The following is a 22,408-nucleotide window of genomic DNA, read 5'->3' on the forward strand; positions in this document are numbered from 1 at the left end:
CCCAAGAGCGTAGGATGGAAAGATCCGAGAAGTTTGTCCATTTGGCCTCCCATAATGACCTTCTGGGCATGGTTGGATTTCTGATGAAGCTGAAAATGTCCTTGTCTGATTTCTGTGGGAGGGAAAGTGATTAAAACACCACAAGAGCTGCACTTGATTTTCATACTGTGCCATTTTCATATCAGCCACTGGCTGCCTGACAGGTTGTAAATCATAGTCTATGGTGTGCTGTGAACGGTGTTTTAACAAGTTGGAGATAGTAGCTCAGTGGTGTCGAATCAAGTCTCCACAAGACCGTTGCGTCTCTTATTTTACTTTAAGTAGTTAACACAAACGACCTCTTAAAGTTCAAACATGCGGACACTATTTTAGAGTTTTGTTTTTCACAGTTATTCACTACTTTAAAAAAAAAATTTAATAAAAGAAACAATGAGAAAAAAGACATTCAGCACAATTGGACAGCTTTCAGGCTGAACTAAAACTAAAAAATGTAAAAGTAAATAAAATAAAAATCCCAGTTAGAGTACCATGGTTGAGAATTTCCACACCTTGTGGACAGAAATAATCATAGTTGTAAAAGTTGTGACTGTGTGGAAAAAGACCAAAGCTTTATTTTCTAACTGACCCTATTTTGTTAATAATAATTGACTGCTCTCTATAACAATATTCCCAGTGCTTACTTATGTGAAGAGCACTGATTAAAATCAGCACTGGTAGGTTAAAACTTTGTAGAAACCAGGGATGTGAAATCTGCAGTCAGGTTTCAGTTCTTTTCTGTCTGAGCTCTGTTTTTCTCCACAGTGGTGATTTTGAAAACCTGCACTTACACAAACCTTCTCGTCTTCCTTCACAGGCCGGTTGGAATGCCAAAAATGGAGAAAGTTTATTTACATAATCCTAGCTCAGAAGAAATTAGTTTGATATCAATATCGGCAACAACAGCACATTTCCACGCCTCCTTTTTTCAGAATAGGGTAAGTAGTCATCACTTTTTAAGTTGATTTTTCTTTTTGCTGTTGTGAATCTGATAAATGTAACAAGTTATCTGCTAACGGAAGGAAAACCATCTCTGTTCATCTTCAGTCATGTTGTCTGATCACACTGTTACTTAATGCCTGCAGTTCAAAAGCTATGTTGCACCCAACTTGGTTAATTTCTGTGAGTTTTTTGTTTCCCCTGCTTTGTTTGCTGTAAACACAGAGAAATGTGAGAAATGCTAACATAGGTCACGTGTGCTCATCTATGGTAATTGTAGTCCTGAAGGGCCATTTGTGGCCCCTGGACTGATTTTGTGCAGCCTGCATCTTTTTTTTCCAACAAACAATTGCCTTTACCCATTTAGCTAAAGTGTTTGAATTTTATTTATTGCTTAGTAGATTAGAAAAAGTCTCAGAAGATTAAAGTCAGAAATCTGGGGAAAAAGTAAAAAAAAAAATTATTTCCCCGTTTTATTCCCCCCTTTATGAAGGTTTTTGGTGAGGAAAATGCTTGGACACCCCTGTCCTGAGCTTTTAATGAAGGCAGGATGACGAGCTGTTTAACACACAATGAGCGATTGAATAATGGGAGGAAGAAAAAAAGCAGATGCAAGTGACTCATGATTCAAGCTTTAAAGCTTAGCTCATAGCGATACTCTGTGAATCATTGAAGTTCTAAAGCAATTTGTCCATTTGTTGTGTAACTGTTAATGAAACAAGAGACGACATAATTTCCCTGGCTTTGTCAACAGATCAGTGTGAATTGGGTCAATAGGAACTAGAAATCCAGATACATGAAGTCCAGACTGCAACAGCAGGTCAACGTTTAAAACGTTTCCAATCCCCTCACTGTCATCTGCTGGGCTGTCAACACAACTTATGGAAAATAAAAATGTTGCATATCCGCTGCTGCTGCTGCAGCAGAACAATGACTTTACATTTTATTTTTGTCTTTATTGCTTTGCTTTTCTTTATTAGCAGCATCAGCAGCAACACGCTTCCACACTGAGATATAAAAAATACTAAGTGGCATTTGTGGAAATCTGTAGTAGGAAGGAAAACTTTTACATTTCTGGAAGCGTGTTCTCGGTGAAGGGAAACAACTGATTTTTTGTCTCCACTTTAAATCTTTGTTTGCTTTTTATTTTCAGTGACTTCTTCCCTGTAATTGTTTTATTTGTTGCAGTTTAGTCGCCAATAAAACTGGAAGACATTTGGGGTTGGAACAAGATGTTTTTTGAGGGTTTCAAAAAAGACAGAAACCCTCTTTTTTGGGGTTTCTGAACTGAACTGAAGCTGGTTCAGTTTTCAGTGGTTTGCTGCTTGCCTCCCATGTTGTTGGGTTTTTTTTAAATACTGACATACCAAGCAGATGTTTCATCTAAAATACTCTCTGGCTCTCTAGCAGTCTGTGGCGGCTCAGAAACATTCGCATGCTGGCCGTTTCCTTCCTGCTGCTGTTTTGTTTTTTAGGGGTTTGTCAGAGGGTGTTAAGACACAAGCTGATGACAGCACAGATTAGGAGCACGAGGATTTTTATTGCACGATGATCAAAAACGGTTTATTTCACCTTCACACTGTTCATTTTGATCCAGATTAGAGCTTATGACCTCCAATCAAATGACACACTTTACCACATTTTCTAACAGTGGATAAGTGAGAAAATTCTCGGAAATTACCAGTTTGTGATAGCAGATACTTAACATCGTACATTATTTACATCATTTTGTCAAACAGAGTGAGTGAAAACAGTTCCTGAATGAAATATTTTCTTCTTCTTGGTCACAAAGTAGAGGTTGTGTTAAACAGCAGGGGTTTCACAGTTCCAGTTTTACAGTGCCGACTTCTGTCTGATCAAGGGTCTCAAGTGAAAGTTGTGAATGTCGAGTTGTCCAGATCAGGGGTCGGCAACCTTAACGAGCCAAAGAAACGTTCCTGCCCCGAGTCCAGCTGAATAAAACTCGTTTAGAGCCACAAACATCAAAGGAAGTTTTGAAGAGGAGAACGAGAAAACTCTCGTTTTTGATAAACATTTCCCACAGGAAACCACATTTCTGTTTCTATTTTTAGACTTTAAAACAAATTCAAACTTGAAAAGCTTTGCAGAAAAACAGAGGGTGGATATATTTTCTTGGAAGTTGTTGATATAACTGTGTTTTTCTTTAAAAAAAAAAAAAACAGCTTAGTTTTCAACTGAATGACAAAAATCTAAAGAATATACCTGGAACTTTTAGTGGCATTCTGTTGTAGAGGTTCAATGCAATTATTCCATGAAATAAAACCTACTAGAACATGCATCTGTAGAAACATTAGTGAGTTATTTATCATTTTTAGTTAAAAATGCAGACCAGGGCTCCAGACCCCTGCTATAAATGTTAGTTTGTGAAACACAGAATTATAATTGTAGCTTTATAATCTTTTACTACAGTGTTTAGTAAAAGTAATGACCATTATATTGTTTTTTTTCTTAATTATTAAAATAACAGGTATGCTGTCGACATTGCGCTAGTCTGGTTTTATATTTGCATGTCATCATTCTCACATCTGTGCTGCTGGGATCACATGATCTGGTTGCGTGCGTCGCATCAGACTGCAAATGATCATCGGTGGATCTGATGTGCTTCATTTGTTGCTTATTCTCTAAAACTAACACAATATTTAAGATTCTATTTTGTTACCATTCGGTTGCTTTTACTTGGTAATGTTAGTTATTCGGAGCATAAGGTTTTTGTGGTGTTTTTGAGAAACTCGGACACTTTCAAATAATCTGCACTGTTGATAAAATGTACATCTTAAATAAGGCTAATTTTGAAATTTTTTTTTTATGTTTTTCCTTTTTAATGCAAGACGCAAAATTGAGAAAAAGGGGTAGCAAAACAAAACAAAAAAAACACTGCTGCTCTCTGCACACTCCAGAACCAGAGGATGATTTTGTGCTGTTTGGTGCACCGTATCTTAACACCATCACACTTAAACATGTCGTCGTTGTGAGAGCAGACTTTGTAAATGGCTCATTTTATTATAAATGCATCTTTTCTGGGAAACCTGCAGCAGAATCCCACAATCGCCATCTGAAACCACGGCCACCACCAGCACGCTAAGTGTTAGTAGTGACATAATATTTGTTTAAAAAAACAACAGCCGCCACTTTGAGCAAACGGACGGCGTTTACGGCGCCGTCCGTTTTCATAGTGAATATTGCGTTGCCTGAGGTTATGATTTTGTGGGTTATTATTTCATCTGATGCATAAAGGATGATTTTTTTCTTGTTTCTTCTTTTACGTATATCCTCCCATTCTTCTGTTCTTCCTGTAGATAATTCCACCAGGAGGGAACACATCTTTTGATGTTGTGTTTCTTGGTCGAGTTGTTGGAAATGTAGAAAACACTTTATTTATTAATACGTCACATCATGGAGTGTTTACATACCAGGTACAAACAGAACAACCTCTCACTAAGGTTAGTTTTTAATATGCCACTAATTCTGCCTCTTTGTCTCCTTCAGGTTTTTGGGGTCGGCGTCCCGAACCCCTACAGGCTTCGGCCCTTCATTGGGGCCCGGGTCCCTGTGAACAGCAGCTTCTCCCCTCTAATAAACATTCACAACCCATACAGTGAACTGCTGCAGGTCATTTAAAGAGATTCTTTCAAACATTTTGAGCTTTTTCACATTGTGTCACTTTACACCCACAAACCTCAATGTGATCATTTGATCTATAAACCAAAGTTATTTTTGATCTTTTACATAATATAACTCTAGTGATTTGATATTTAAGTTGTTTTATATTCGTACTCAAATTAATCTAATCATAGACCAGAGTCCAGTCTACCAAATGATTGCTCACTATCAGGCCTCTGCAGAGCTAAAAGTTGCTGAGTCATTTGATTGAGGTGTGTTTGAGAAGGGCGGCACCGGAAAGTCGCAGAATGGACTGGACTTGGGCAGCCCTGATGTAGACCAGTGGTGCCCAATGTCAGTCCTGGACGGCCGGCATCCTGCATGTTTTAGTTCTCTCCCTGGTTTAACGCACCTGGATCAAATGATGGCTCATTAGAGGAACATCGACATTATATGCATTTCTATTGATCCTTTTAAAATGAAATAAAAACACAGCTGAATTTCCCCATTGTGGACCATTAAGGCTAGGAGGATGACATGGTTTTTTTTTTATTGACTTATCACGTGAATAAACTTAATTCAAATTTCATTTTAATTGCGTTTCTTATTTAATGCAAACACTGAAATTACAAAATAGTTTTTTTTTCTACATTAGCGGAATGTCGACAAAGTTTTGCATACATTTGTAATGGAAACACAACTATTACATTTTCATTTGTAAAGAGCAATGGAAATCATCTGCACTTTTTCTCTAAACGCCACAAATACGCACTATGTGCTGGTCTGTGGGTAAAAATTCCAATAAAATAACTTAAGGTTTTGTACTTGTGGCGTGACAAAATGTGAAAAGGTTTAACAAGATTCAAATACTTCCTTACATAGTGAATCTGCACCCACTTTCTGGATCGGTTTGTGATGTTGCCGTACTTTGTTCAGGTGGTGGAGATGTACTCCAGTGGAGGAGATCTGCATTTAGAGCTTCCCACTGGCCAACAAGGAGGCACCGGAAAGCTTTGGGTGAGTCCCTCTTCTGGATGCAACCTTTTATTGTTTTTATCAACTTTTTATCTCATTGGCGCCAACCTCCTCCGCCTTCCAGGAGATTCCTCCTTTCGAAACGAAGGGGGTGATGAGAGCCAGCTTCTCTTCGAGAGACGCGGACAACCACACGGCTTTCATCAGGATCAAAACCAACGCTCCAAATGAGGACCAGTTCATCATCCTCCCGGTTGAGGTGGAGGTCACGTCAGGTCCGCTTCTAAATCTTTTTAACCCAGAATTCATCCACCCACCTCCTGCATCACCGTAGCTCTTTGATTTTAATCACTATTCGCAGCTCCTGGTATATACTCCTCCACAGAAATGCTTGACTTTGGAACGCTTCGATCACAAGGTACGTGGAGTTACGGGAAAACGTTTTTTCCAATTGTCGTAAGTAGGGAGGCACGGATCCACATTTTTCACGTCCGATACCGATATCAGAGATTGACACCGGCTGACAGCGATCCATTACAGAAATACAGCTGAACTGACTCAAAAGGTTTCTTCTTTTTTAAACCGCAAACATAAATGTATTGAGTTATCAATTTATTTACTAACTTTGCACCAGCACAGCACATTTAAATACACCAATAGCTTCACAAGCTCGGTCAAACATGTAAAAACAAATTTAATTTGTTCATTCAGCGCAATTAGGAGTAAAACAGCCAACGTAACAAAAATACCTCGGTCAATCATATAACAAATAAACTGCAACAAACCTTTCAAATGGTTCAGAAAGGGCAATTAGGATTCTAAATATTAAAGCAGTTAAATAATAAAACATGACGTTGCTCAGAGCACAAAGCATAGAATTAGACTGAATATATTTGCCCTGATGGATCAGGCACATCGTCACCAATACTCGAGCTAGATTTTTTTTCAATATCGGTACCGATATTAATATCAGGATTGGAGCATCTCTAAAGCATCTCTAAACACCAATTGTCTGCTTTCTTTCCCCGACACAGATCGTCCAAAACTCCTGAACCTCCATCTTTTAAATTCAGGAACAAAAGACGTTCCTATCACAGTTCGTATTCCCATCGCTCCCATAAAATCTTTCTCCTTGGAGACTTGCAGTAAGTGACGGGTTTTTTGTTGTTTCTTCTTCTCCTCAGAGTGTTCGCACAACACCATCAAACGAAGCCGTCACCGTAGATTTTAAAGCGGTGACGCTCAAAGCTGGAGAGAGCAGATATACTAAAGTTGCAACCATTAGTTTCGATGGTGAGTGGGTGTTTGTGTTTGCTTTTAAAGGCGGGAATGATCTCGTTTTTGAAAGGCTAGTAGGGCGAAGGGAAATGAAATTGCATGCATAACCGATTGTGTGAGGGCTCATGATTTCTCTCGCCGTCTACATGCACCAGTTTCACTGACCACTTAAGGAAGTAGACCATGATGTCAGTTTCCTGAAAAGTGATCAAAAATGCATCTGGGTTTGGTTCTTTGTGTTTAAAATGTTTTTGTTTTTTGTTTTTCATATCCACTTCAAAAAAATGCTATATTTATGAAGGCACCATTTTGAAAATAGTATTTTCAGAGAGTTTTTGGTCCTTCTGGACAGTTTTATTCAAACTCTGGTTGAGCTAGATTTTTAAAAATGTTTTATTTGCTATTACACAACTTCCTCTTCTGGGGCCCTGTATCTTCTCACAGCAGGCTTATCCACTTTGTTTATCTATGTTTTTATTGCAGCCTCAAAAGCAAGACGACCATATCAGTTTTCTGGTAAAATAACAGTTAAAGCAAAAGAAAAGACTTATTCCAAGCTTGAAATCCCATACCAGGCAGACGTTTTAGAAGGGTGAGTTATTTCTTTAAGAAACACAGTGAACTTTTTTTCTTTTAGTAGTGCTTATTCCCTTTTTTATCTATTTATTTTTCCTGTAGCTACCTGGGCTTTGACCACACGGCTACGTTGTTCCACATCAGAGACAGTCCTGTCGACCCAGTGGACAGAGCGATTTTCCTCACAAACGCGTTCAGCTTCGCGATCCGGATACACAACGTGTCCTTGCCCGACGAGGCCAAAATCATGTTTAAAGTGAGCGCCGGCCGAGCTGCGGTTCGCCAGGAGCCGAGGAACAAATTGTCACGAGTTCTCTCTTCTGTGTCGCAGGTGCAAAACTTCAGCACGCCCATCCTCATCCCGCCGCACGAGTCCCGCTACATCTTCTCCCTCCTCTTCCGGGCAGTCCGACCCTCCATTCACATAGACAGCAATATTTTGCTGATCACAAACGCGTCCAAGTTTCACCTGCCCGTCCGGGCTTACACAGGCTTCTTAGAGGTAGGAAGACGACGTCGAAGCAGAGAGTAGCAGAGTTTCTACATTTATTATATTAAGTAACCCAAACCCTGTGGATCAAGGCAGTGTTGAATAAACATTGATGCATTTGTGGTGAAATTGAAGAAACACCGAGCCTATATATAGTGCATGCAGTATCTTTCTAACGTGTTCATGTCTCTTAAGCTTTACGTTTTGCCACGTTATAACCAAACACTCTTTTTTTAAGATTTGCATGACAGACAAGCATTTACTAAGTGTAAGAGTGTGAAGGAAAAGTTTATGTTGTTTTTGAAATCTTTTACAACTGGAGTTCAGCTGGTCAGAGTCCATGGGTAGGTGGATATGGGTATGGGTTTAATCTGGAAGAAAAACCTGCTAGAGGCTGCAAAAGAGCTGATACTGGAGATGAAGTCAAGTTTATTTGTGTAGCACATTTCAGCAGCAAGGCAGTTCAAAGTGCTTTACACCATAAAAACATTGTTTAGTATCTAATTGTGACACAACCAAATAAACATTACTTTTCGTCAAATGCCATCATCAAGCAAATATCAGATATATTGATCAATGTTCCATTTACTACTAACCAAAGGCAACTCTAAACAGACGGGTTTGTATAGGAACTCGGGTTGTTTTACAGGAAGTTTATTCCAGAAACAATGTATGTTAAACAAGTCTAAAAACAGGAGACCTTGCAGTTCACTCAAATTATCTAAATATTAAAGCAGTAAAATCGTAATTAAAATATGTCAGGTTTGCTTCGTTAATTAGTTTGATTGGATCGGGTTTGGACACACTATCTGCGTTTCTGTTACAAATGTCAGCAAAACGTTTGTTGAGGAAATTTATTTTCGAAATGTCAAATTGCACAATTATACACACAAAGTCTATGGATTTTGTTTAGGCCTGCTCTACTGTAAAGCGGTATGAATACTTTTGCAAAGCACTGTAATGAAATATAACAAATTGCTAAGACTCTGTCCAAACATGATCCTGTAAATGGGTAATTAGTCCTGAATTTCCCGTGGCCTTCTGTTCTTGTTTCCTCTCTTCCATCATGAGTCAGATTTTACTTCTGTTTACAATTAAAGGCTTAAAAAATATAGATTCATATTATTATTATTATTATATGACGATTGGATCTACACTAATTGGCCCTGTTTTTACCATATAACAAAAATTTTACCAGAGAGCATATAATAGTCCCTGCAGTGTGACACTTTTATACAATATTTTAAACTGTTGAGAAGTAAATGTGAAATTGTGATTTTGAATTAATTAATTATTTTTTCTTGAACAGCCCCTCGTCCTGCCCCCCAGTGTGAAGGAGAACGTCCTGGACTTCGGCGTCCGCAGCGCCACCGACACCAGCAGCATCATATTCGTGGTCGTCAACAGCAACCCCATCGAGGTGAGCAGTCCCGTGACCTGCCGACGTAACGATTGCGACATTTTGTGGGTGTTTTTCCAACCAGGTGTCCCCCTCCCTCCCTGGGCACACGCTCCAGTTTTTGTGCTGAAGTTCGTTGTCCAACGTCCCGTTGTGTAAGACGTGTCTACATAAGCCTTTTAGGTATTCCTGCTTGTGCTTTTCTATACTCGGAGCCCAGTGCAATCCGTGTCGCAACACAAGCGTTTGTGCCAACATCCCCACTTCTGCAGTCCTTGCTGATAAGTTGCAAGGAACATGGAGTACAGTCACACATTGTCCTGCGAAACAAATAACTGGATGCCTCGTCCAAAATCAGCCGGTTCTGTGAATTCTGCCCTGCAGCTGGAGATAAAGTCCTGGCTGGTCACAGGAGACAGCCTCTTCATGGAGCTGCTGAAGACGGAGAAGGGGAACACAACAGCAGCCCTGAGTCGCCTGCAGGAGCTGCAACATGCCTCAGCCTCACATCACAAAACGGTGAGTTCCCCCCACCCCAAACGTTGCCCCAAACGATACATCTGGAAGCTTTTCATTCCTTCAGTGTTTTCATTGGAATCGTTTTTTGAGGTAAGGCGTTATTGATCCGTGAAAGACTAAAAACAATACAAGCCATGCAAATTACAGGACCTTGCAACAGCAGTTTGAGATTGTGACGCATTGCAACCACAAGCGTGAGAGTGTGATGGAGCAACACTAAGCAGTGCAGTAATTGTGAAGTGGAAGGAAGATGTCACATGGTTTAGAAATCTGTTTGCAAAAAAAAATCCTGAAAAGTGCGTTGTGTGCTTGTATTCAGCCTCTACCAGCTGTATGAGTCAGTAAACAGCTGTGTTTAAGGCTTGCCACATTTTTTTTCAATGGGATTTACTCCTTAATTTTGACTAGGCCATTCTAACATATGATTATGTTGTGGCACAAATCACTCAGCTGTAGCACTGATTGTATGTCATGGTGGTATATTGGAGCCATTTTAGATGGGGTGGGTGAAGTAAGGTTTCTGTCAAATAACTCAAATTTTGAGATTAATATGAGAAATTTTCTAGGAAAAACTCAAATTTCCGAGCTCAAAAAGTCAAACATATGCAAGAAAAAAACGTGGACAATTTGAGATTAATCTCAGAAATCTTCTACAGAAAACTTAGAAATTTCGGATTTTTAAAAAGTTTAAAATTTGCTAGGAAAAACTCAGAAATAAACTTTTGAAATAAATCTCAGAAATTTTCTAAAAAGGCAATTAACATTGAAGCTTCAAAAGTCAAAAGCATAGAAATGTTTGAGTTTCAAAAGTCAAAAGCTTTCCACTTTTGAAACAGAAAATTCCCAAAAGTTGAAAGTTTTCCACTTTTGAACTTTTCATGATTTTTCTAGTAAATTTTCGAACAATTTCTTGGAAATTTACTCCTTTTCTTTTTCTTTCTACAATGGGCCTAAGGAGCCACTTCAGTTATGTTTGCAGTTTATTTTTAACATGTTGGACCTCATGTTTTAAGTCTAGTCAGAATACAATTTCTGTATCAGCCAATATTAAACCTCAGATGTACTGCATCAGTATCGAAAGTGGATCGGTGCGTCCCCACTCTTTATGCGCTGACTCCTACCTCTGTCCGCTCCTTCTGAAGCTCCCCCAAATTCTTTAAAGGATTTTGCTCGACAATCCTCTCCAGGCTCCCGGTGTTCATCTTTTCCTGCCATACGTTTTGCCTTCCACTCAACTTTCCTTTTCATAATGCTCCAACTTTTGGAGACACTAAATTAAGGGGTTTTTATTATCTGTAATAGGTCACATAATCATCAAATGTCCAAGATATGCTGACGAAAAAATTAACTTGTTCTAATTTTTTGAGCTGTATGATTGCAATGTCATACAATGTGAAATACTTCACAGAGTATAAAACCTGTATGAAAACAGTGTAAAAAAAAAAACCCCAAAACAAGTAAATGAGCCGAAACACACAAATACACATTTACTGACGTGTTACACAGCTGCAGTGGTGAGGCTGTTGTGACTGAGAGACAGCACTTTGTTATCTGATAGCGGTGTTGGTCTGCTTCCTTTTGAGATGAACAACTTGTGGCTGCAGAAGTTCACTTCCACTGAAACTGCTTACTGTAAGCTGTGCAGTTTCTGCTATGCAAGAATTTGACACAACTCAAAGCGCTGCTTTACTGGAATAGATTTTTTTTTTTTTCTCCCTCGTAATGATTTGAATGTAACATTATTTAAGCCGACTGTTTCTACAGCTCAGTTTACAACAGCAGCTTCTGTTCTTGTGTTCAGTTGCCAGTGAGGGAGAGGATTGAAAATGAATGTGAAATTAAAAGATGTCAACATATTTCACCTCTAATGACTCTTGGTAAAAGTCCAGATGTATTTACTCCTTTAGTTGCTTCTCTTTTCTTTTTTCTTTTCTTTTTTTACGCAACAAATTGTGAGAAAAGCCGGAAGTTACATTTATTTTTAATCTCCTGCATCAGTAAAATTACAGATAAGCTTTTAACTGAGAAATAGTTTAGCCTTCCCAGTAACTGTGGTGTTACTGGGACAAGGTCCAGTAGGGATTTTTAACCAAAAGGTACAGCTTGTTCCTGTGGAAGAGGAGGAAAATAAATGGTTTCAGAGCAATAAATTGAATTTAAAAAAAGTTACATGTTTTCTAAAAGTAGCCAAGGTTGTGTTCTAGCTGAAAACTACTTCTGAGAAATGCTTCAGAGTGTTATTAGTCTACAGTACTACCATTCACTAATGGAGGGTGATAATAAGTTTTCATATTACATGTACACGTTTATGTATGAACCGTGCATCATTTCTGTCGATTTCACAATTTTGCACTGCTTTTTTGTTGACCAGTGCATCAGATTTCAATAAAGTATAATGGAGATTGTGGTTTCAGGTGACAAAACGTGAAAAACGAGCAGAGGTGAAAAAATGTTTGCAAGGCAACTTTAAAAACAATGAAAGTCTCTCTGTTGTTGTAACTCGTAAAAAAGGATTGAGATCACCAAACATTACTGTCTTTAAATATATATATATATTTATTTTAAATAACAATTTTTGCTTCATTACAAAAAAAAACATTACACGGTAAAACGTTATATTCCTACCTCACTTTAACAGAAAGAAATAATCAACCCTTCTTGTGTCTTCAGGTGATTCTAGCATCTGGCTATTATGCAGCTTTCAGAGTCACATTAGTTGCCAAAGCGCTCGAGGGCGTGTACGACGGAGCCATTCACATCACAACAGATTATGAGGTTGGTTTGTGTTGTTTTTTAGTTTAGATTTTGAGGGAGAAAATGGCAGCTTAAGTCATATCTGATGATCACTTTCTTCTGTGTTTTTTTTTTTTTTTATGGTTTCAGATATTGACCATCCCAGTCAAAGCTCTCATCGCAGTGGGGACATTAAACAGCTCACCCAGGCACATCGTGTTGCCACCTTCGTTTCCAGTGAGTTAACAGGATTTCACACACGTTTGACTTACGGCTGAAACGATTGGTCGGATTAATTGTGATTGATTGAAATAATCGTCAATTAATCTAGTAATCGATTAATCGGTATATATGCAATTTGCCGTTAAGATTAAGATAAACCCTTCTTTGCCTGCAAGTACAATCATGTTTCGCTATGAAATTAATTGGTCTAAAAAATACAATCAGCTCAGTCCTACAGTGTATTGATGAGTCGAGCAGAAAGAACCGAGATTTTCACATGTTGTAATTATGTTTCTTAGCTGCAGATTTATAATTTGCTACTACTAATTAAACATTCACTAAAGGAGTGCTGTTATTGCATTTTAAGCAGTTAAATGTTTTTTTTTCTTTTATAAGAAAGGGTTGAATTGTTTACTTGCATATTTTAATGTATTTCTACTATTGTGTAGTAAATGCTTAAGTCTTTAAATGAAAGACCTGCAGAGTGTGATAATTTTAAATCCGATTTATCAATTAATTGTCAGAAGAATCGATCAAATAATCGATTACTAAAATAATTTTTTCAGCCCTACAGTGGGTTTTTGCCTGTGTGATGCGAGTCCCGTATCTTCCGTTGTCTCCTCAGGGAAAAGTCGTTCACCAAAGCTTCAACATCCAGAGCTCCTTCACACAAAAAGTCCGGCTGCAGCAGATCCAGTCACTGACGGAGGACATCAGGTTTTATTACAAGCGTCTGCGCAACAACAAAGACGAGCTGGAGCCAAGACGAAAATCCAAGGTAGAAAATCCTCCTCGGGGTTTGAAATTGATTTTTTTGTTGCTGTTGTGGACATAAACTTATTTTTATTATTTATTTATTTTTTTTCCCATGTTTTCCAGGTGGCAAATATTTATTTTGACGCCAGCTTGCAGTGTGGTGATCACTGTTATGTGGGCCTGCCATTTGTGCTTAAATGTAAGTTTGGTGTGTTTGTGTGGCGTTCAAAGCTCACACAACCGAAGCTCAGATAGATCGGCTTTCTGTCTCCATGGGGACGCGGGATCATGTTGGCATCACTCATGCTGCGCAGTGATTTAAAAAAGAAAGTGTCACTTTTTATTTTCCTGCTTGTAGTAACTACTGCTTGTAGTGATTTATGGCAAAGCTGTAGGTCTGGCTAAAATGCACTTAACTTGATCTAAGATGATGGATCGTTGGTGACTGAATGTAAATCAGAGCTCCAGTTTATTACCTCTGTCCTCTCAGACCTTTCCTAAGCTCTTAATTTATCTTGGGTTTTTTTTTTTACACATTCTGTATTTCTCTTTATTGAGTTTTCTCTTCCTTTTGCAAATGCTAACCTTTTTTTCCAAGCGTAACTCTGTTTCTCTTCTATTTTATCTCGCAGCTGAATCCAAGCCTCACGGTCTGGTGTTGCAGGAGGATATCTGGGATGCTGACGTAGACCTTCATCAGAAACTCCTCAAACGATGGAAGGAGATCAAAGAGCGCTCAGGACACAAGTAATCATCTTTTCTGTCCCTCTTGGATGTTCGAAGTTTGTCGGTGATTGTTGCGACTTAAAATTGCTAATTTTGCGGCCCTGGGTTTTTTTGTTTGTTTTTTTATTTAGTTGCAATTAAAGTTGCAAATTTTGTTTTAAGCTTTATTTCTGCTAAAACATTTTTTAAAAAAAATAAGTTGAAGGGTGTGCTGTGGTGGCGTAGTGGTTAGCGCGACCCACATTTAGAGGCCTTGAGTCCTCGACACGGCCGTCGCAGGTTCGATTCCCGGACCCGGCGACATTTGCCGCATGTCTTCCCCCCTCTTTTTCTCCCCCTTTCCTGTCAGTCTACTCTCATATAAGGGACACAAAAGACCCCCTGGAGGGGAAAAAAAAGTTGAAATTGCTGCACATATTTTTTAACAAAATAGACAGGACTTTAGCATAGTTAATATTTAAAATGAAAATAACATTTTTAAGTCCCTTCTTCAGGGTGTGTGCATATACTTAGTCTTAAATTAATTCATCTAAAATGAATCCCTTAAAATCTCTTGCATACATTAAAAAAAAATGTAAGTCAGACTTAAATATATTAATCACAGGTCTTAAATTTAGTCATCACAGGGCTATTTACTGTCATTCTATGTAGGATGTTCTCTAGCTGGAAGTTTGTGTCAGCTAAAGGTTTGAGTCGTGCACAAATATCTTTGCTCACTGCGTTCTGTGACTCAAGACTGGTAAAGCTACTGGTAACGAACTGCTAACACTCGCTTCCATCAAAATTTATTATCGTGACAGGCCTGACTGAAACAACATGTTTGCACTATTCAGCCATCACGAAATGGTAATCTAGACACAACTCCATCCTGAAGGTTCAGTTTTCTGAAATTAAACGATGCGGGGTAAAAGAATAGCCCCAAAAAACTGTGAAAACACACCTTTTACTAGGTTTGAGTCTTACTATTCTTGCCAAAAAACATAAATGTTCTCCCTTTCTTTCCCCCTGAAGAATCGAAGCCATCTTCGAAGTCAACACGAACCTCCAGAAGAACATCGAAGCTAAAGTCACAGCCCATTTGACCTGGCCTTCACTCGTCAACTCCTCACAGAGAATTGTGTTCCCCCTGACCAGCACAAACAGCTCCTCTGTGAGTTAAAGCCCTCCGTTTCATGACACACACGCAGGATTATCTTTTAGCGTATTCGAAATGAAGGAAGTTTATGTTTCTGTTGCAATGCAGGACGAGGAGGTGATCCTGCAGAACCCTGCAGACGTCCCCGTCTACGTCCAAGTTCTCCCGCTGGCGCTTCTTCCCAACCCCTCTGTGTTTTCTGGAAAGCTGGCCGACAGGTCACAAATCCTTTCAACTCTACAGGATCTATTCTCTGACCATTTCTCTAACTCATTGTCTGTTCTCTAAACATTCAGGTTGCCATTGGGAAATTTGTCCAGTATCAACATTGACACAAGCACATTCGAGTTCCAGGTTCATAGAAACCAAGTGAGCGCTGCATTATCTACTGGCTTCCCTCCTGCTAATCATAGCACTGCTGAGGCAGCATGTGAAACCTGTTAGCAGCTAACAGCCTCTCTTGTTTGTGTGGCAGACGTCCCTAATAAAGAGCAGCTCGGGGTTTGTCGAAGGCTCAACCAGACCCTTTGTCTACAATCTCATGCTGCTGCCTGGGGAAGTGAAGTCATTCAGCGTGAGGTTCACGCCCGTCAGAAACCACAGCGTCTCCTCCCTTCTCATAGTCAGGTAAAAGTATCTACTAAGGTCCAGAGAGCTGTGGCCTCACTAAGTACAGTGGCATGTTTATCCACGGGATGCTTTGGGAATGCGTTCAGGAACAACCTGACTGTGATCGACACGATCGTGCTCCATGGACGCGGCACGACGGAGAGCCTGAAGGTGGCGGGGAAGCCTCCAGGGCAGGGCAGCTCACTGAGGTTCAAGATGACGGAGGCGCTGCTGAAAGACTGCACAGAAAGTACGTTCGGATCTCTGGGAGTGAAACTGAGAGAGAGTTACATGGAATCTGACACTGTGCAAAAATTAACCCGTTACCTGCCCTGCTGAGTGTGTAATGCAAGTTAAAGGCTTCAACGTCTCTTGGACTTATTTACCAAAGTTCCTGAAATGGTTCCTTCTTCTGAAAAAATCTGAAATATGTTTTCCCCATATTTCACTTTAATTAAGAAAACTGGGGCTGAAATGATTCATTGATTTAATCATGATGAGTTGATTATTAGAATAACCATCAATTAATTCAATAGTCGATTAGTTGTTTGGTGGAGTATACAAATTGGGGGAAAAAGGACATTTGCTCAAAGTACCGAAAATAGATACATTTTGCATTTAATATAAAAAAAATACCTTCTTTGTCTGTAATCATGTTCTACCCAGAACTCTTTCAGTGGCATAATTTTAGCTTTGCCTGGTTCAAATTCTATAAAAAATAAACATTAATCACGTTTTGCTTTCCAATTATTAACCGTTTAACCTAAAAAATAAAAATCAGCCGTAATCTGTAGAAATGTTTAATCGAGCAGAAATGGTTGAGTTTTTCATGTTAGAATTATTTACTTCCTTTCGCTGCAAATGCATCATTAGCTTCAAACGATCAAGTGTTCTCTAAAGTTATTGCATTTCAAGCAATAAAACTCATTTGTATATTTTAATGTATTTCTACAATTGTATGCGAAAGGCTTTAGTGATCGTGAAAAAATTTGATAGTTTTTTAATCCAATTGTGAGAAAAATTGAATAATCGATTAGAAAAATAATGATTAGTGAAAGAAAACAAATATTAGGAGTCAGGCTGCATAAATATCTGTGAAGTATTAGTGATTATAGGCAACATGACAAGGACTTATTATTTCTAAGTTCGTGAAAAGTACTTGGAAGTACTTGTATAAATGTGTTGTGCGTTGTGCGAAAGTCCCTTTGAATGAAAATGAGCTCTTGATTTTCATGAATGTTTAAACAAGGTGTTTAAAAAAACGAACTGCTCAATTGTACATCCACAGTGACTTACAAATGTATTCCAAGCATTCCCACAGCATGATTCTGCCGTCACCTTCTGCTTTTATACAATATTAGAAATACACTAACAGCTGCATTCAGGGTGGGTGAAATCTGACAATACGTGGAAAAGTTCAAGCGGTAGTGTGAGGAGTTCTGCAATAACTCGATATAAATGTTGTCATAGCGAAACGGCAGGTGGACCGGGACTTAGGAGCGTCGGCAGACAGGCGTCTCTTTTCACGCACGTTTGATCAAATACAAAGAATGAAGGCAGATAATGCGCTAAAGACGCACAACCTAACACTTATAGGTCTTTAATATCTTATCTGTGGTGATAAAGTAGGGCTGTAACTAAACATTTATTTAGTAATCGATTATTCTGACGGTTAATTGATTAATCGGGTTTAAAAAATTTGGCACTTTCTCCAGATTTTTCATTCGGCCTATTTTACACAATATTTGCAATACATTGACAGATGCAATTAAACAATTCAATTCCTTCATTACATGAGAAAATAAAATTCAATGCAGTAACATTCCTTTAGTGAACGTTTGATCATTTGTACTGATGCATCTGCAGCTAAAAAATATTTCATCCACATGTTAAAAACTGCTTGACTTTAACAAAAAAGACGTAGGGTTAATTTATTTTTTAATTAACCAATTAATAATCGGATAGCAAAAGTTGATTAATGGGTGATTTGTTTTTTTATTAACAGAATTTAAACCAGGTGAAGCTAATACTATTCCACTTGAGGAGTTTTGGGAAAACATAATTTACAGACAAAGATGTTTCATCCTAAATACAAAACTCATGTATGTTTTTGTTCTGTTTTGGTTTACTTACTGCTCTGAGTGTGTTGTTCTTTCAGCAAATAGTCTTTTTTGCAGTCTGTATACTGTACTAAAAATCCATTACTAAATTAGTTGATGATTATTTTAATAATTTATCCCGATTCATCCTGATTATTCGTTTCAGCTCTATTTAAAGTGAAATATGGGGAAAAGAGATGTTCTTTGCAAATGTCCTTTTTAAAAGTCTATATTCCAGTTAACGATTAATCGATTACTAAATTAGTTGACAATCATGTCAGTGATCAATTAATCACAATTAATCGTTTCATCCCTATTATAAAACCAGTTAAGCCCAAAGTCAGAGACTTTTATATCAACTCTAAATATGTGGTTTGAATTTAAAAGGGCAACAAAGCTGTTAAAAGCTGTGGCTGCACTACCAGATCCCTGCCTCTGAGATGCATATACAACTGAACACAGTGACCCTGGAGAGCTTGAGGCGCCTTCATCGTTGTCCAGGCTTTTTCTCCCTTCACATAAGGAGATGTGTCTCCATGAAGACACATCTGAGTAGTCTCTGCCGTACGGCTAGTTTGGCAGGTTTAAACAAAGGGAAGGCACCTGACTGGGCCGGTCTCATTTTTAACCAATCAGAGCAAACTGGGTTGGTCGAAAAACAAACACCAACTTTTGAGTCAGAAAGTGACTGGGAGGAAGGGCAAGCGTGTGATGGAAAAACACTGTTTCTTTAGCTCTAAAGCAATTAGCCGTGGCTCTTTCCCAAACAGAGTTGGAATTAAACAGCTTTTTCTTTTTTGTGTTTTGTTTTATTTTTATTAACCTTCGATCCGTTCCGTGTTCCAGAAATAAAAGTTAAGGAGCCAAACTTTACTCTCAAGAGAACCGTCAGAGTGGAGAACACTGGACAGCTCCCGATCACCATCAAATCGGCAGAAATCAACGGCCGAGCTTGCGAAGGATATGGATTCAAAGTTCTCAACTGTCAGGAGTTTGCACTTAAGCCGAATGCTTCAAAAGACATCGTCATACTGTGAGTGATCAAAACTGTCTTACTCTTACACTGGCAAACAAGAAAAAATAATCTGCTTGTTTTTTAAGTTATTAATATTTTACTTTACATTTTACTCAGCCATCCATGTTGTGGTCTGTTTCAAACAGATTGCATTATATTGGTGAGGCTTTATTCAGACTAATGAAATGTAATTGTCTTTTTAACAATCATTTTGACCATTCTATGTGGGTAAACAGGTGTAATGACTATAATGGATGTTTTGTTAAAGTTTCTGCTTCTGGCATGTTTATCATGTCCTGCACACCAACTTAAAGGGCCATATGTACTACACACATAATTTAAAAACTGTTAAATTAATCATTTGAAGCGTACTGATTTTACCCGTGGGGACACATGTAACAAAAGCAAGGCGCAGGGGCCAAATCTGGCCCGCAGTATCTTTTTTCATGTGGACCTCTACACTCCAGACATCAAATCTACCAGACCCGCCAGTTTGTCATGATTCCACATTTGTGGAAATTCATGGAAAATCAACAAACCCTCGCATTCTTTCACGCTAATACGTAACTCTGACTTCATTGCAAATTTTCTGCAAAACATTATTGAAAACACCCCATTTAAGTGATCGCTAACTCCCACCTGTGGTTGGTGGTATTTCTTACTTTTATTTCACTACTTCCTCTCTATTACTTGATGCCAAGTTACTGTCTGTGATCGAGTTGGCGATTAACAAAGTCTCATTTAAGCCTGTCGCAATTAATCACTTACGTTAATCGCATACTAAGTTAGAATGAGCTCAATAATTTCCATATTTTTAAAGGCCAGTTTTGTTAACAGAGACTTCATAATCCATCTTTTTAATGGTTGTGTGTGGTTTCTGTTTCCATTTTATTTATTGTTTTTGCTTGTTGTGTTTTATTTTGGATATTTAAAATATCTGTGTTCTGTACAAAATTCAAGTTTATTGGTCTTTGAGAGGTTAAAGGTACAATATCATACCTTTTATTAAGATTTTATTCGGAAAATGCTCTCAAAACAACATTATCGTTTATTGCCATAATTATTTGGAAAATTTATCATACAGCAAAATTGATCATGTCAAATTTAACGTCATAAATAAGGGCAGATATTGCATTTTTTCTTGCAAATATTTCTAAATTAGCTCCACAGAATCAGAGATTTTGATTGTGTAGAAATCACAAAAACAATCCTGGAGGGACAATGTGAAAAACCTTTCAATATTTAATTTTAAGAAATGGCTCTCTATTAAAAATTTAACCGCTCTTTAATGAGTTTTATCAATCCATTCTGGCACAACCGGCCTTTTAAGAACATTCATGATCCTGATGCAGCTCAAAATGAAAATGAGTTTTGACAGCCAACCAAAATCGTGCATCTAGGCAGTTGCATTCTACCATTTGTTGATGTTACCGTGGCGACTCCATTTCATTCTGAAAGCGAATAAATGTTGAAACTTCTGAATAGCCAGGAGTGAGCGACATACGGCTCAGTTCGCCGTCATTCGTAGCCCAAAAGGATGCAGACGGGTGAGCTTCGGTTCCGTTTCTGCTTCAGGTTTACACCCGACTTCACCTCGTCCCGAGTGATCCGGGAGCTGAAACTGGTGACGCGGGGCGGCTCGGAGTTCGTGTTCGTCCTGAACGCCTCTCTGCCCTACCACATGCTGGCCGCCTGCGCCGAAACCCTGCCCCGACCCAGCTGGGAGCTCGAGCTCTACATCATAGTGTCCGTCGTCATGAGGTAAGAGCGTCAGATAACTTTTACTTTGGGCCTTCGCGGACGACTCATGCGTTTCCCCCCCGTCTCTTGTCTTTGCAGCTCCATGTTTCTGTTGGTGATAGTCACCGCCTACCTGGAGGCGCAGAGCATCTGGGAGCCTTTCAAGAGACGCGTCTCGGTGGAGTCCAACTCCAGCATGGAGACGGGGAGGCCGTTTAACCTCAGGGAAATTGTCCAAATTCACAGAGATTTAAAGTACGTGACAGGAAATAAAAAATGTCTTCACTACAGTATTTTATCAATAAATGAAAAAATCTCACAAATCCAAATCGTACTCTTGTAATAGCCAATCTCAGCTGCAGGATTTCATGCATCCAAGCAAGAACTGTGCCTTTGAAGAGAATATCTCCAGTCATGACTGGGTGATTTAGTTGCATATTTCTGTGGGTCAGGCGGTGGAGTTTGGCTCCCAAAGAGAAACGGGTGTGTCCCCATGTCTACAAAGAACACTGATTATAGGCTCATTACTGGCCACACCCTCTCAGATGTGGACAATGATGTCCTACAACACTCAGATATCCTGGCCTGTTACAGCTACAGGCATTAAATTCACTTCTCTTCACTTTGAGTCCACAAAATGTACAATATGTTAAATGCAGGAAAAATCTGATCTGTCCAACGGTGTATTATGGCCAGTGTATAGATAGAGGAGAAGAAAAGGGAGTGAATTTCTGCCAGAAAAAACTCCGAAAATTCCTAGAAACAACCAAGGAAATTTCTGAGGTTGAAAATCGACAATTTGCTAGAAAAAACTCTGAATTTTGAGATTAGTCTCAGAACGTATATAGAAAAGACAAGGACATTTCTGAGTTTCACAAGTCGAAAATGTGAGATAATTTCTCACATTTTGTTTTTTCCAGCAAATGTTTGACTTTTGAAACCCAGAAGTTTAATTTCATTATTCTGGAAAATTTCTAAGATCTCAAAATTTCTGCTCTTTGATTTAAATATGCCATTTCTTTTATTCATTCAGCTGTTTGTTTGTTGTTTTTTTTAAAATCTTATATCAACAATGGCCCTAGTACTCTGTTGTAGATCTGTTATTTAGACCTTAAAAAATGTCATAAGTTCAATCACAGTTTGTGTTTTAAGGCCTCTTGTACGTAGGGAAAATCTCCTGTGGACTCTGGGTTGTGGTTTAGTGTCGGTGCCTAACCACTGTGACCATATCTGGTACTGGTACCTATCGGCAGCCGGTGAGGTGATTTGTATACATTATCACAAAGTAAAGCTTTGCTCGGTCAAATTAAGCTTCTTATCTGTATTAATTTGCATTCCGGTCGGTGTGCCATGAAGAAGCTTGTTTCAAGCGTTCCTTTGGATCAACTTCTGACCATTTTTGTGTTCAGTTTTTAAACAACTAAAATGTAACCTAATAATTTGGAAGCAGTTCTTACTTTAAAACTTTTACATTGCTTTGCAGAAGTAATTCTCATCCCTTAAAACTGAAACCTTTACTGTGTTTTATTGGGATTTCCTT

At 38.7% G+C, this 22,408-nt stretch overlaps 1 protein-coding gene across 2 annotated transcripts in view; it reads left to right on the forward strand.

Annotated features, from left to right (window-relative positions):
* The window catches only part of tmem131 (transmembrane protein 131), a 38,188-nt gene that overhangs the window by 8,078 nt on the left and 7,702 nt on the right, over window positions 1-22,408 (forward strand). For both annotated transcript variants that reach the window (XM_014470774.2, XM_023340196.1), the window contains exons 5-30: window positions 854-974; window positions 4,293-4,409; window positions 4,483-4,605; window positions 5,533-5,613; window positions 5,696-5,846; window positions 5,933-5,989; window positions 6,606-6,667; window positions 6,756-6,864; window positions 7,333-7,441; window positions 7,528-7,681; window positions 7,757-7,927; window positions 9,225-9,335; window positions 9,699-9,833; window positions 12,504-12,608; window positions 12,717-12,803; window positions 13,414-13,566; window positions 13,668-13,743; window positions 14,177-14,291; window positions 15,282-15,420; window positions 15,514-15,623; window positions 15,702-15,774; window positions 15,881-16,032; window positions 16,122-16,264; window positions 18,960-19,146; window positions 20,704-20,889; window positions 20,968-21,123. In XM_014470774.2, coding sequence (XP_014326260.2) covers window positions 854-974; window positions 4,293-4,409; window positions 4,483-4,605; window positions 5,533-5,613; window positions 5,696-5,846; window positions 5,933-5,989; window positions 6,606-6,667; window positions 6,756-6,864; window positions 7,333-7,441; window positions 7,528-7,681; window positions 7,757-7,927; window positions 9,225-9,335; window positions 9,699-9,833; window positions 12,504-12,608; window positions 12,717-12,803; window positions 13,414-13,566; window positions 13,668-13,743; window positions 14,177-14,291; window positions 15,282-15,420; window positions 15,514-15,623; window positions 15,702-15,774; window positions 15,881-16,032; window positions 16,122-16,264; window positions 18,960-19,146; window positions 20,704-20,889; window positions 20,968-21,123 — 3,183 coding nt within the window. The remainder of the gene's footprint in view (window positions 1-853; window positions 975-4,292; window positions 4,410-4,482; window positions 4,606-5,532; window positions 5,614-5,695; window positions 5,847-5,932; window positions 5,990-6,605; window positions 6,668-6,755; window positions 6,865-7,332; window positions 7,442-7,527; window positions 7,682-7,756; window positions 7,928-9,224; window positions 9,336-9,698; window positions 9,834-12,503; window positions 12,609-12,716; window positions 12,804-13,413; window positions 13,567-13,667; window positions 13,744-14,176; window positions 14,292-15,281; window positions 15,421-15,513; window positions 15,624-15,701; window positions 15,775-15,880; window positions 16,033-16,121; window positions 16,265-18,959; window positions 19,147-20,703; window positions 20,890-20,967; window positions 21,124-22,408) is intronic.

This window comes from Xiphophorus maculatus, chromosome 9 (assembly GCF_002775205.1).
Source record: "Xiphophorus maculatus strain JP 163 A chromosome 9, X_maculatus-5.0-male, whole genome shotgun sequence".
NCBI lineage: Eukaryota > Metazoa > Chordata > Actinopteri > Cyprinodontiformes > Poeciliidae > Xiphophorus > Xiphophorus maculatus.